The following is a 14,276-nucleotide window of genomic DNA, read 5'->3' as shown; positions in this document are numbered from 1 at the left end:
ACACACACACACATTTATATTTAATGGTGACCTGACTAAGTAGACAAAGAATCTGTTAATGCATATTGCCTACAGATCCTCTCATCATTACATTTCAAGGCTCTTTCACGGAGTAGCAAATAACTTTCCCATCTTTAGAAGTGGTCATCAGCAGGGTCACAGGTGTCAGATTCACACTGTCATGGCCATTGGTTGTACCATGAATCCGTGACTTACTTTGTACTGCTCCACCAAGATGTCTCGGGCAGTGTTGAAGATCATGGAGTGCAGCGCATTGGAGTAAAGTGCCAGCGTATAATCATAGTCAAAGCCATAGACTTCTATGTCACCTAAACAGACCTCATTGTTGGCATAGATGGTGGATGAATTCAGAAGGTTACATACTCCCGGAGGTAAGAGATCTAAAAGATAAAAATTAGAGAACGGATTAGATTTCATCCAATTATGAAAGTTTCATTGTTTTATTCAATACAGCGGTACTTTAGCTAATAAAAAAAATATAGCTGGTAGGAAGGTTTTTATTGCAGGCACTCTGCAGATGTCTTCTGTAATGAAGACTTCTTACCGGCCTCCAGCTTATTTATATAGCGCTGACAATTCTAGGTAGCCTTTTCATACTGTAAACTCATGCCTAGGTGCCAGGTTGAATTAATTTGAGAGCGTTAAGTTATAACCTATCAAGTTGGCCACAGACTGATCCCAAAAGAGGGCTAAGCAAGGATGGAAGGGATGGCTAATCAAGTCACCCATAAACACTACCCAAAAGATTATGGACCAAAGAAGGAAGGGGTGGTGAATCAAGATGGCCTTTGGCGGCAATCCCAAAAGACTGAGCCAAGATGGAAGGGAAGTACTGTAATTGACTATTTCTGCTTTGAGTGAAAAAAAAAAAAACACCCCTGCTGCAGCAAATTTATATGCAACCATTGCGCTCTCAACATACAGAATATACAAATGATTATGCTTCTAAAGCTGGCGATAGACTGGTAGATTTCCTGACAAACGTCCAAAGGGAAAGTCTCATCAGTACATTTGATAATGCCAACAGACTTGACAAATGTCATTCAAAAGCACGTCAAACTTTTGTCTGCTACAAACTTAGAAAATTGACTGCTCCATAAAACAAACTTTTTCAAAAGAAATTCTACTAGTGTATGGCAAGTTTAACTAACAAGTATCAAGGCATACTCAAATCGTTAGTGGCTTCAATTTGTTCTATCTAAATGTGTATTACCATTTACTCCCAAGCGTGAAAATGGCCTTGTGCAAGTTCCAAATCGATATGGTTGGCACTTGTATCACACACTTGGAATTCTCCATCCCATGTGACAAGACTGCCTGGAAATTTTTATTTCAGGTATTTATAATGGCACCAACAATTTATACAGCACTTCACATACATTCATTCACACCAGTCCTTGCCCCATGGAGCTTATAATCTAAGGTTCCTATCTCACAAGCATCCATGTGCATAATAGGGCAAATTACCCTACCAGCATGTCTTTGTACTTGGCTGCTAAAAGGCGATTAGCCACTTCAGGGAACAGCTTATATCACAGGAGGCAGGGTACAGCGCCACATGTCTCCAAAAAACTAGAAGCACCTGATATTTGACTTTGGTTTAGCAAATGGATTAAAAAAAAAGACAGGTGGTGGGTTTAAGTGCCCAAGAAATACCATAAGCCAGCAGATGAGGTTCCCTGGTGAGACTTCCAATGCATTCCTAATGGTTGCCTCATTGGCACTGCAGATACTGCTTGTGTGAGCTTATCACGGGAAGTGAATAGATATCAGACAAGGTTTTATAACCTGCAGGAACACAGATATTAGATAAGCCCAATATTGCCAAAGCAAAAAATTATGAGACTATTTTCCAATGTCTATATTCACCTTAGGGCTCATGCACTCAGGTGCTTTCAAACTTACAGTGTAGACACACTGGCATATTTTGGTTCCCTGTAGCCCATAGACACAAATGTGTACAGTAGGTGGCTGTAGGTAGGTATACACTGCTATACGTGTAAAGTGGGGCACGCATACAGATGCACATCTCCAAAGCTCCAAGTAAAGAGGAATGCCTCTGTTCACGTGCCTTTAAATGGCAGTGATTTTTTTATGGAGCAGCAATTCAACATGAAGATGGCGGTCTGATTTACAAGCATTTTAAAGAGTTACTTGTAGATGAAGCTGGTGCCATGTTCAAACAAGGCCTGAAGGCTGAATCTGGCCCTCCAGGCCATTTCATGTGCCCCTCACACCTCTCCTAGCGCCCTTATCCAGACGCTGCACTTTCTGCTGCCCAACTCTGCTGCCAGCAACACAAGGCAAGGGGGTGCACTTTGATGTAAGGGAGGGCTCTTGACATCTGATGTAAGAGGGGTGGGATACCCTGGACATCTAGTATTAGAGATACAGCAAGCCATTTGAGGGCAATCATAATGCTGATGCCGCCCTTGAAGTTGAGTTTGACACCCCTGATCTACAAGAACCCATTACCCATTTCAGAAAGCGCTGTGCAAACTGTTGGCACTATACAAATTCTTTACAAAATAAAAATTAAATAGAACAGTAAACTAAGAGCTTAGACAATAGCCTCATAATTGGACTTTGTAACCATATCAGAAAACCATCTAACGTGTTTGATCAATGCAACAAGATTCTGTCAAAAAGCAGGAAGGCTAAAACTCAATTATGTAAGGATCTGCAGAATTTTGCTCCAGAGGAAGGAAAAAAAAAAAAAAACACACACACACACACACACACACACACGTCAAGTATTTTGACTGCAGGAATTTTCTTTCAACTTCTGCTGCTCCCATTCATTACAACGCCCCCCTCCATCTAAAATCCTTTCTAAACAAGATTTGCTGATGGGGGATGGGATCACAAATCCATACCATGTGCTAAGAAATGAGCCTCCTTAAGTCCTGCAACATGGAAACTCGAAAAAGGTTATTGCCTCAGGTTTCGTCTTTAAATGACATTCATCTGTCAATGCAACAGAAGTGTAGAAAACCCATCAGTCATACTCTTCATGCAATAGAAAAACAACCTGGAGGTAGAAAGGATCCGCTGTAAATAAACTACTAAAGGGGCTTGTTCACACAAGAGAGGTGATCCTCGGCAAAGGCGGAAAAACAAATGCTGCTTTTTGCTGTATTTTTACATTTCTCCATTGAGATTTGACAAATGAATCCCTCCAATAATAAAATACCACCATTTCCTAAGGCTGGCCATACATAAGATTTATAGGACAACATCGAGCCGCTTCCACTGGCAAAACACAAAACTCCAGTAGAAGCAGCCATTTTTAAGTTTAGGCTAGTCATGCCTTACATAGGCTATTTGATCACGTCATTTTATTTTTAAGCGCAAAAAACAAAATTCTCATTTATTTAGGCCAATATGTATTCGGCTACATATTTAAAAGTCACCAAAAGGGATGCACCAATACCATTTTTTTTTTCCACAATGGGTCCAAGTGCCAATATTTTTTAGTACTCGCCAATACGAATACCTACTGCAACTGTTTTGTTTTAAAGCGGAGGTCTGGCCGTAAAAAAAAAAAAAAAAAAAAAGTCAGCAACTATAAAAACACTAGCTGCTGTCATTTAATAAGGGTACTTACCTGTCCAGTGAGCCCACGATGTCGGCCCACCGAGGCCGATCCGTCCATCAGATCGGGTGCCGCCATCCTAACTAAGGGAAACAGGCAGAGGAGCCTTGCAGCTTCACTGCCTGTTTCCTACTGCGCATGTCGCGCGGCGCTTTGTTAATGGCCCTGTGGTTTTCTGGGACACGCACATGTCCCAGAAGACAATGGGGCAGCTGGCCGAAGGAGGAATTGAAGGAGCAGCGCCGCGGAATAGGAAGAGGCAGATTAGGAAGACTGCCTAGCAACAGGCATTTCTGGTAAGAAAAAAAAAAAAAAATTCTCTTAAAATTTTTTTTATTATATTTTTTTGTAGAATGTTAATGTCATTTTTAATTTTATTGTGGACCTCCACTTTAACTTCAGCTGTCAGCAATGATAAACACAGGAAAGAAAGAAGGAAAGAAGGAAAGAAGGAAAGAAGGAAAGAAGGAAAGAAGGAAAGAAGGAAAGAAGGAAAGAAGGAAAGAAGGAAAGAAGGAAAGAAGGAAAGAAGGAAAGAAGGAAAGAAGGAAAGAAGGAAAATAAATGGAGAATAGAGAGTTAATTAACCAGTTAAGCCCCAGACCATTTGGCTGGCCAAAGACCAGAGCACTTTTTGCAATTCGCCACTGCGTCACTTTAACTGGCAATTGCGTGATCATGCAACATGGCTCCCAAACAAAATTGATGTCCTTTTTCCTCCCCACAAAGAGCTTTCTTTTGGTGGTATTTGATCACCTTTGCAGGTTTTTTTTTTTTTTTTTGCGCAAAAAATAAACACATTTTTTACTTTTTGCTATAATAAATATCCCCAAAAGATATATAAAAACATTTTTCTCCTCAGTTTAGGCCAATATGTATTCTACTTTTTTTTTTTAACAAAAATAAGTGCACTGTGACTGGCAGGAAAGGGGTTAACATCAGGGGTGATCAGAGGGTTAAGTGTGTCGCTAGGGAGTGCTTTCTAATTGTGGGGAACACAGGTTTGTGTTTCTGCTTAGCAGAAACACAAGATCTCCATGTTCCCCTCTGACAGAAAGGGGGACCTGCCTTGTTTACATAGGCAGACGGCCATTCTGCCTCTCCTCAGAATGATCAGCGTGCTGATTTGCTCCCGCTGTGTCCAATCACAACGGGAGCATGTCGCTGGCAGCGCGTGCCCCAGACCCCCCGCACGTAATCATATACAGGTACACAATTTGCCGCAGGAGGACGCCCTGCTGCAGTATCTGTGTGGTCAATGACTGCTACTGCCAGACTCATCCAACTTACCAATCGTTCAGTGTCTGCTACCCCTCTCTGCCAATCACGCCTACAGGCTTCTGCTCACCCAAGAAATAGAAGTTCAAAATACTAACAAGAACTGACAAGGCCCCCACAACGCTGCTCCCAGCTACACCACTAACCTGGTCTCAAGGTACCAACCAAATCGCTCTTTGTTCCTCTCAAGACCTCTCCAACTCCCTTATCACCTTCTCCCATGCTCACCTCCAGGAATTCACAAACTTCTCCCATCCTATGGAACTCCCTACCCCAATCTGTCCATATGCTACTCTGTCCACCTTTAGGTGAGCCCTAAAAAACAAAAAAAAAAAAACACTCTTCAAAGACTATCCTGCCCCCCGACTAACTATACTTTTAATTTCTCCATCAGCTCATCCCCCACTGGTATTTATTTTTGTATCACTTGACCCTTCTTCCTAGATTGTAAGCTCTGAGGAGCAGGGCCCCTCCAATTCCTTCTGTACTGAATAGTATTGTAATTGTACGGTCTGCCCTCATGCTGTAAAGCGCCGTGCAAACTTGCCGCTATACAAATCCTGAATAAAATTCTCCCAAGAACAACCATACATGAATCAGTTCATCAGCCAGCAATAGATTTAACCAGCCACGCTAAACAGCATCTTCCAAGCGGGCAATTGTATTCTAACAGCAGCTGCTCTTGCGGCCATTAGAATACCCAAACATGGACTGCATCAGACTAGCTGCAGTCATTGTTCAGTAAGGAATTCTTTTTGTCTGGCTCCTATGGATTTTCATATCAAACTTTGTCAAGCCGGGTGGTGCACTCGATGCAACTGCTGCCATGAACAAGCCAAAAAAAAAAAAAAAAAAAAAAAAAAAAAAGGGAAGAAAGGCTGGAGTTAAATTTCACTTTTAGAAAAAAAATTAATTATTGCAGCCATGATTAGTAGATGGCGTGTGGTGTGCCAGGCTCCTGACGAGTTTTCCTCCAGCTCTATGTGGAAGCTGGAGGTATGAACTTTAGTTTGGAGAGCTGGAGGAAGAGTTGAAGGACTAGGACTGTGGTGATCACAGCACTTGTATTCCATTAAAGCTGGCCATATAATATACGAATTTTCTTATTCAACTTACTTTAGATGTGCCTTCATCCATGTAGTGCAAGCACCTGCCCGATGGCATACAAAATTTTGAATCGTTTAGGTTTGACCTCATAATTTTGGTAAATCTAAAAGAAAAAAATTGTACAACGAAAGGCCAGCCTTAGAATCACTCTCCGCGTGCCACTGGCAACAGGTTTAAAATATTACACCCTAAATACGAGTGTAACATGGTGCAACAGATGGCGTTGGCCTTTACACAAGCACATGCAGTAGAAAACAAGATAGGCCCTTTAAATGACGTAGGATGAAGCAGCTCTTTCTTCAGTCCAGCAATGTATCTCACACCATATGTACAGTCTTTCAATGGAAGATAAAGCTTAAGCTGCTGAGCAGTTCCTGGGTAGAGTACGCCTGGATATGGCAGCAGACCGATAACGATCACTTCGCGTAACAGAGCATACCTAGACTGAAAAATAGTTTACAGCATATACGACACCCGTATGCATGTCCACGTCAGATAAGACTGCTGTTTTCATTAAAACACAGAGGACCCAAACATGAACCTAAAACAAAACTGATAGGTACATCACACCGACAGCTGCCACCCCCATGCTGATCACAAGTTAACAACTCAAAAAGAGGGCTTTACAAACCAACTGGACAACCTGCAGACCAACAGCATGCGTACCCACAACAGACTGAAGACCAGGGGGTGCTCAACTGGTGGCCCTCCAGTTGTTGCAAAACTACAAAGTCCCATGATGAACTTCAAGGTTGACAGTTACAAGCATGACTCTGAAAGGCAGAGACATGTTGGGACTTGTAGATCCACAACAGCTGGAGGGCCACAGGTTGAGCAACCATGTGAAGACTATGGATTGTTAAAAAGGGACATTCTAAATATCACAGGACAAGTTTACCTTAATGTTCATTCCCACCTGTTAATCTATATACAAAAAGGAGATCAGCCATTATCTGGAAGGTCTCGGAATTGACAGTTTCCAGAGAACTTCTGCCTTGCAGCACTAGGGTCATCAGTTCGAGTCCCAACCAAACACACTACGTGCATGGAGTCCACGTTCTCCATGTGCCTGCATTGGTTTTCTCCAGGTACTCCAGACTTTCTGGTGGGTTAATTGGCTCTAGTGTAGTGTGTATGCATGTAAGGTAGGGAACTTAGTTTGTAAGCTTCTGGAGGGCATGGATTGATGTACAGTATATGATAGTGCTGTGTTAAAGGTCAGCACTATAAAAACACCCGCAATGGGAAAAAAAAAAAAAAAAAAAAAAAAAAAAAAAAAAAAAAGGGGGGGGGGGCACATGAGCGCAATGTTTACTTTGTCAGGAATGCACACAGAAGGGCACTTTCCCCAACATGGAGTCCTTTAGCAGACACCCAGCTCCATCAATTCTTAATGGCACCCCCATGCATCTAACCTGCGAGCCAAAATGCATGGCGCTGCAGCACTATGTGGTTCAGTGCAGCTCAATCTTGCACAAGGGTCAGGGTCTTTTGCACTTTTTTCCCCCCACACATAGGCCAGCCCATTGGGCATGTGTGGCACTGTCAGCGGATGTAGGAGCCAGCTGCTACTTCCTGAGAAACCACAGCAAGCGCCACCACCCCCCTGTGCATGGGTGAGCCATGTAACTGGATACATTAAGGGGCAAATGCTTCAGGCTCCTGAGATTTGTCCAGCCCTGTGTTAAAAAGCATTGCAACATGGAATGGCACCGCAACACAGTCTTGGGTGGCATTCATTAAAGGCCAACACCTTGCAAACATGCATGCGTTGCAGCACACCGAAACTTAGATAGGACATAGTAACCGATTGTTACTATGCAGAGCTGCACCAATTTTAGTAAATCTCCCCTATAAGTGGGAGCTCTTGCAGTGTTTTTTGTGAGCTACAAAAAATATATAATAAAAACCCTGCAGCAGGCAGAGCGAGATTCTGTGGCAGAAACAGAAAGCAGAAGAAAAACTATCCTTGATATGATTCCAGAACCAAAATACTCTTCCCAGACTGACTGGCATTTTTATAGGTTTACAGAAGACGTGCCAAAAGTTTGTTAATTGTATACAGATGGTTTTCAGTACAAAAAAAATATAAATAAATAAATAATAAAACCACACACCCCACAACCTTGTTTAGTTTAAACTACTTTGATTAGATTAATAGTCTAATTGACGGTTTAGAGACAGGTTCTCATGCCTCCGACACCATTTTTAATATGCTACATCAGTGTTTCTCAGCTACCTCCTGTGGACCCAGGAGGTCCCTAAAACCAACTGTCGCCCCTCTAATTAGCCACTCAGCTGGGCACAACAATATAAATATCAATCTAGAAACCCGCAGGGAACAAAAATGTACAGCTCTGCAACTAGTGGACTATTAATCACTTAAGGAACGAGCCTCTGAGATTTGGGGTTTAGCAAAAAAAAAAAAAAAAAAAACCTATTCACTTGTAGATAAAAAAAAATACGTTTTGGGGGTTCTAACCCCCTAGAGAATAAAATGGCACACACACACACACACACTAAAGGTTAGGCTAATTTAGTTTTAATATCCTGAAAGATAATGTTACGCCGAGTAAATTGATACCCAACATGTCACGCTTCAACAATTGTACACGCTCATGGAATGGCGACAAACATTTACCCTTAAAAAAAAAAAAAAAAATTTTCTACAGGTTGCATGTTGCGAGTTACAGAGGAGGTCTAGGGCTAGAATTATTGCTCTAGCTCCAACGATTGTGGCGATACCTCACATGTGTGGTTTGACCACCGTTTTCATATGCGTGCGCTGCTCATTTAAAAACATGTTTCTTATTTTATCTTTTATTTTTACACTTAGTTTTTTTAAAAAAAAAAGGTATCACTTTTATTCCTATTACAAGAAATGTAAACATGCCTTGTAAAAAAAAAAAAAAAAAAAAAAACCAACAACCCACACCCCCCAGGTATGACAGGACCTATTGAAATGAAATCTGGGGTCAAAAAGACAGATCTCATATTTACACTACAATGCAAAAATATATTAAAAAAAAGTCTAAGCGCTATGGACGGAAGTGACATTTTGACGTTGCTTCCGCCCTGCAGTGGTATGAGATGGGTGGGGGCCATCTTCCCCTCACTCGTCTCTACCACTACCGGCGGTGGGAGGGGAGGTGCCCCCTCCCGCCACTAATAAAAGTGATCTTGTGGCGAATTCAGCGCAGAGACCACTTTTATCTGAAAGCGGACCACCCGCCAAAGAAGAGACAATAATTTTGTTTATTCAGCATGAAATGGAGCATGAGGCTGTATATACTGCAATATTTACATTTTTTTGGTAAACTCATTCAATGAATCCATGTTCTGCAAGCTGGGATATCATGCACTGCATTCACACTATTTCACAGTAACCATGAGAAAAACAAAATTCATGAATATTTCTTTATCCCATGGTTTTGCAAATCTATGTACACCACAAACTGTATGATTGGAGAAATGCATTTGAACCAGACTCTAAAAAAGTGTGAGGAGGAAGTGCAAGCAGTAAAAGTAAAACATTCTGAGCAGCTTATAAAACCTTGTAATCTTTCTGCACATAACTTGAAGTGCTTTCTTCCTCCCTTGAGGAGCAAAATGGCAGCAGGCCATAAAAGAGACCCAGTTTGGGAATATTTTAATGAAGTTCCTCTACCGATTATAATACAGGATTTATATAGCGCCCACAGTTTGCGCAGCACTTTACAACATAGAGGGCAGACAGTACAGGAGAAATTATAGGGCCGAGCTCATTAGAGCTTACCTATGGGTAAAGCAGGTACGTGTGCAAAGTGCAACAAAGATGTAAGGCCTGGTGACCCGAATTAATCATCATGAGAAGACATGCGGTGATGAAGGGACCGTGTTTATGAGGACCCAGCTGAGAGTCAATTTAAAGTTTGTTTGTTTTTTTTTTTTTGTTTTTTTTTTTAAAGATATTTTGTTTATGCATTTCACTTACTAAACATTGACATTTAAGCAAATACAAGAATATGTAATATATTAGGGTTTTAAAGCAATAAAAGAATTTGAGTAGTTCAACTAGTGTGATTAACCTATTAACCCCCCAATATCGCTGTTTAACCTGACAGCTTATTATTCTAAACAGGAAACCTTCATTTTGTTTGCAGATATTAAAGATTCTATCAGCAAGAATGAGTCCTTACATTTAAAGAGCACCTGTCATTTCAGATCCATCATGGCAGCGCCTGTTAGCTGACATCCACTCACCTGCTGCCGCCACGTCCCTCACCTTGTTGTGTCACTGCCGCATCACCAGACATCCCATTAAAGTGAATGAGACTGTTGGTGAGTCAACCGCGGGGCAAAGATGACAGTTGCCCTTTGAAAATCATTTAAATGAAGCCCTTTTACTAGAGATTTAAATCAAATCCACTCTGATGCACTTATTCCCATTCATAAAAAAAAGGGGAAGAATCCACACACTAAAATGTGATAGATAAATATAATTTATTCATGAAAAAAAAAAAAAAAAAAAAAAAAAAAAGAAAATTCTCATTTTTTTACATGAATTATATATAAAATTTTAGTGTGGATTCATTTTTTTTAATGACTGGGAATAAGTGCATCACTTTACTTTTTTTTATAATGCATATATGCACATTTTTATTTGGAATATTGAAACCATTATATGCATTGTTAAAAGAACCCCACAATAGATTTTGATATTAAATCAATTTGGCAGAATGTTTTTATTAACACCATTTCCACATTAGTGCATGCCAAATTTTTTTAATCATTTCTTTGGACTCTTTGTACCCATCTGTGTAGACAAAGGCCAGCATTACAGTTGCACTTTGCTGTCTCATCAATGCAGCCACCCCAGTCTGAAAACAGAATGTCTACAATCTCTAAACATGAAACCTCTAATACTCATGCCAGAGACCTTCGCCTAATAGGATGTTTGGGTGCAGTTTTCTGCCATGACAAAGTGGTACTTTTTTGGTTCTCAATTCACTTTTTTTCCCCCCTGTAAACCAGGAGAAAACTAACAAATGGTTTAATTTTTCAGAAGATGAATTGCACACAGAAGTGCCAGCACAACACATTCTACGATTCTTATTTTAGACTCGATATAAAGACAAATTCCTGAGCAGAACATACATTGGGAGGGAGTGCAGGTTATCCTCCCCGGAGTGCAGCTGTCCCCTCCCTGTACGTGTTCCCTGGAACGTAGCTGAACACCCTCTGCCAGCACTGAGCCCGGTCACAGAGAAGGCCAATGTGAGCCGAGTGCCAGGTTCAGAGCTCACTGGCAGAACACGAGACAAGTCAGCCTACTAATTAAACCAATTGGATTTCCTCCCAATTGTAAAAAGTGTCTAATAAATGAGCAGCGTATGATTCTACATCTCTCCTGCTGATCAGACCGGCTTCTATGTTCTGTAGACCAGAGTCCTCCTCTTCCCATTGACTGGCAAAACAAAACAACAAAAAAAACCCCCACACAGGACTAGCTGACGTCAGCAGAAAATATCCAAAACATCAAGCCATAAGACTTTAACACTTAATGTGAGACAGCCCAGCAATTTAGCTTTAGGTGCAACTTATTTTTGCAGCGTTTTTGGCCCCTTTAACTTTTAAAAATGTGCAGTGCCTGAAAACCCATATATAACCTGCATTTTTCAGGCACTCCAATTATGGGGAATCAAACATGCCATTTTTCCCCAGAAAAAAAGAGCCCATGTACTTTATCAAACTTATATACTAGGATGTGACAATCCTCAGGTATGAATGGACCCGACATAGCTGTTTTACACTGGGTGTACACGTGGTATTCATGCAGACGGTTTCCCATAGACTATTAGGTTACACGTTTTTGGTGCATTTTCTGAAAGCGCATGCAGAACTTTGTTAGCTTTTGGGAAAAAAAAAAAAAAAATAAAAAATCACCAAGAACCATGTGATCTTATCGAAAGTCTACAGGAAACCACAGGTTAACTGCATGAACACCATGGGTACCAAACCACAGGAGTGTGAAACAGCGTTTACCAAATGCGTAATACAGTAAAACCTTGGTTTGAGAGCGTTTTGCAAGACCAGCAATATTAAGCTTTGACTTGATATACAAGCAATGAATTGATATAAAAGTAGCATAAGTAGCATCATGTCACAACTGAGTATAGAACAGAGGTGCCTCCAAGTGTAGCAATATGGTTACATTTAATGAAGGTACAACATTTAGAAACTCACATGGTAAAAAAAAAAAAAAAAAAAAAAAAAAAAGGGAAGAGGCACAGCCAAGTATGCAGGCATCCGGGGTAAAGTTGTCCACATAGACCGTCCTCCACACCGCCATCATCCCTTCCACGCTGCACTCCAGGAGCGCTTCAAGCCTCGCTTTCAGATGGCTCTTCTGCAGGGTAGTCTTCCCGGTCACCATTGCAGACTGACAGCTGTGAGGAGGACGGTCTATGTGGACAGCTTTACCCAGGATGTCTTAGATGTGCCTCTTTTAATTAACCATGCGAGTTGATAAATGTTGTATCTTCATTAAATGTAACCATATTGCTACACTAATGCCGCGTACACACGATCGGAAATTCGGCCAGCAAAAGACTGATGTGAGCTTTTGGTCGGAAAATGCGACCGTCTGTATGTTCCAGCGCACTTTTGCTGGCCAAATTCCAGCTAGCAAAAGATGAAGAGCATGTTCTCAATTTTTTAGTCGGAAAATGTTCCCATCTGAAAATGCAATTGTCTGTAGCAATTCCGACACGCAAAAATCCTACGCATGCTCAGAAACACTGAACTTCATTTTCTCGGCTCGTCGTAGTGTTGTAAGTCACAAAGTTCTTGACGGTCAAAAATTCAGCAAACTTGTGTGACCGTGTGTATGCAAGACAAGCTTGAGCGGAAATTCTGTCGGAAAAACCATCATATCTTTTTCCGACCAAAATCCTGATCCAGCATTAGTGTTGGTTCACACTACAGGATATGACTTGTAAGTCCTCAAGTCGCTGGACATAAGAAATCCCATATAAGTGAATGAGAGCTGTCTTAATGTACACTACTGAAGTTGCTCCGACTTCAGAAAAAGGTTCCTGTACTACTTCTAGGCAACTCGCACCCATAGATTTCAATGGAAGTCACCTTCAAGTCAGATCTCCATCTATACTGGAGCGACTTTACGGGGGGGGGGGGGGATGGAATTTACCCGGGCAACACCCCCTTCCTCCCACAGAGCTGATTATTCTGTGATTGGTCACAGCTAAAGTCGCCTGTCTTGGAAGAGACTAAGTCGCAATGCAAGTTGCTCAAAGTCACGCTGAAGTCGCCTCCAAAATCGCCTTTCAAAGTCATGCTGTAAGTTGGATTGCCCTTGTGTGAACCGAGACTAAGAGGTGCCTCTCTTCTCTTTTATACTCTAACTCCTGCTGGATTTTGCTTCTATACCCCTTGTGGAGGCTTCCATTTGTGGATGGACATTTTATGGTTACACAAACTGGTCACATTGCTATAATCTTTATATGGACTATAAAACAGAAAGACCTATGAATTTCCATGATTTCTTATGGGGAAATTTGCTTTGATATACAAGTGCTTTGGATTACAAGCATGCTTCCGGAACGAATTAATCGCAATACAAGGTTTTACTGTATTTATGTTTTGTGATATTTGTTGCTTAAATTTAGTGTCATTTTTAGCGGTTTTACTTTTTTACATGCCAACACAGCACCAGAGGGCGACCGTTCTGTAAATAGATGCACACAGAAATCTTGTGAAACTGAAAACTTTCTGGCATGCCTATATTCACAAAACATTCTCCTTCTGGTGAAATGTTACAATGTATTTTCATTTGAGCTCAGGACAGAACATTTCCACACTGATACATTGTGTACTTTTAACTTAGTGGCCAGTGCAGAGTTCCCCCTCATTGTTATTTTGTACATTGCTAACATACAGACTTTCCTACTGCCAGGTGATTAACAGAATGTGTGTTCTTTAGTTTTTTTTTTTTTTTTTTGCTGTATTTACCTGACATTTGATGAATTGACTCTAGATACTAAAAATTAGGGGGTTGATCCATGTTTTCCTCCCTCCTTCCCCAAGCCACAAAGGCAGCTGAATGGGGTTGTATGCATTAGGAATCTATTGTTTAATAGCCCTTTAATTTTGCATTAAATCCATTTTACTGCCCTTTTTTGCATGCTTTTAACATCCCTGTGAGCTCCCAAACCTGTTCTTCCCGCCCTCACGTCCCTTTGTTGAAACCAGCTTTGCACTTCTCTATATACACTAA

At 41.1% G+C, this 14,276-nt stretch overlaps 1 protein-coding gene across 1 annotated transcript in view; it reads right to left on the bottom strand.

Moving 5' to 3' along the window:
• LOC141108566 (5'-nucleotidase domain-containing protein 2-like) overlaps positions 1-14,276 on the bottom strand; it is a 67,238-nt gene that overhangs the window by 46,527 nt on the left and 6,435 nt on the right. Inside the window, exon 2 of the mRNA XM_073600283.1 lies at positions 217-401. Coding sequence (XP_073456384.1) covers positions 217-401 — 185 coding nt within the window. The remainder of the gene's footprint in view (positions 1-216; positions 402-14,276) is intronic.

Source organism: Aquarana catesbeiana, linkage group LG09, assembly GCF_042186555.1.
Source record: "Aquarana catesbeiana isolate 2022-GZ linkage group LG09, ASM4218655v1, whole genome shotgun sequence".
NCBI lineage: Eukaryota > Metazoa > Chordata > Amphibia > Anura > Ranidae > Aquarana > Aquarana catesbeiana.
Note: the sequence above shows the minus strand (reverse complement) of the source record. Positions and strands in the feature narration are given on the sequence as shown.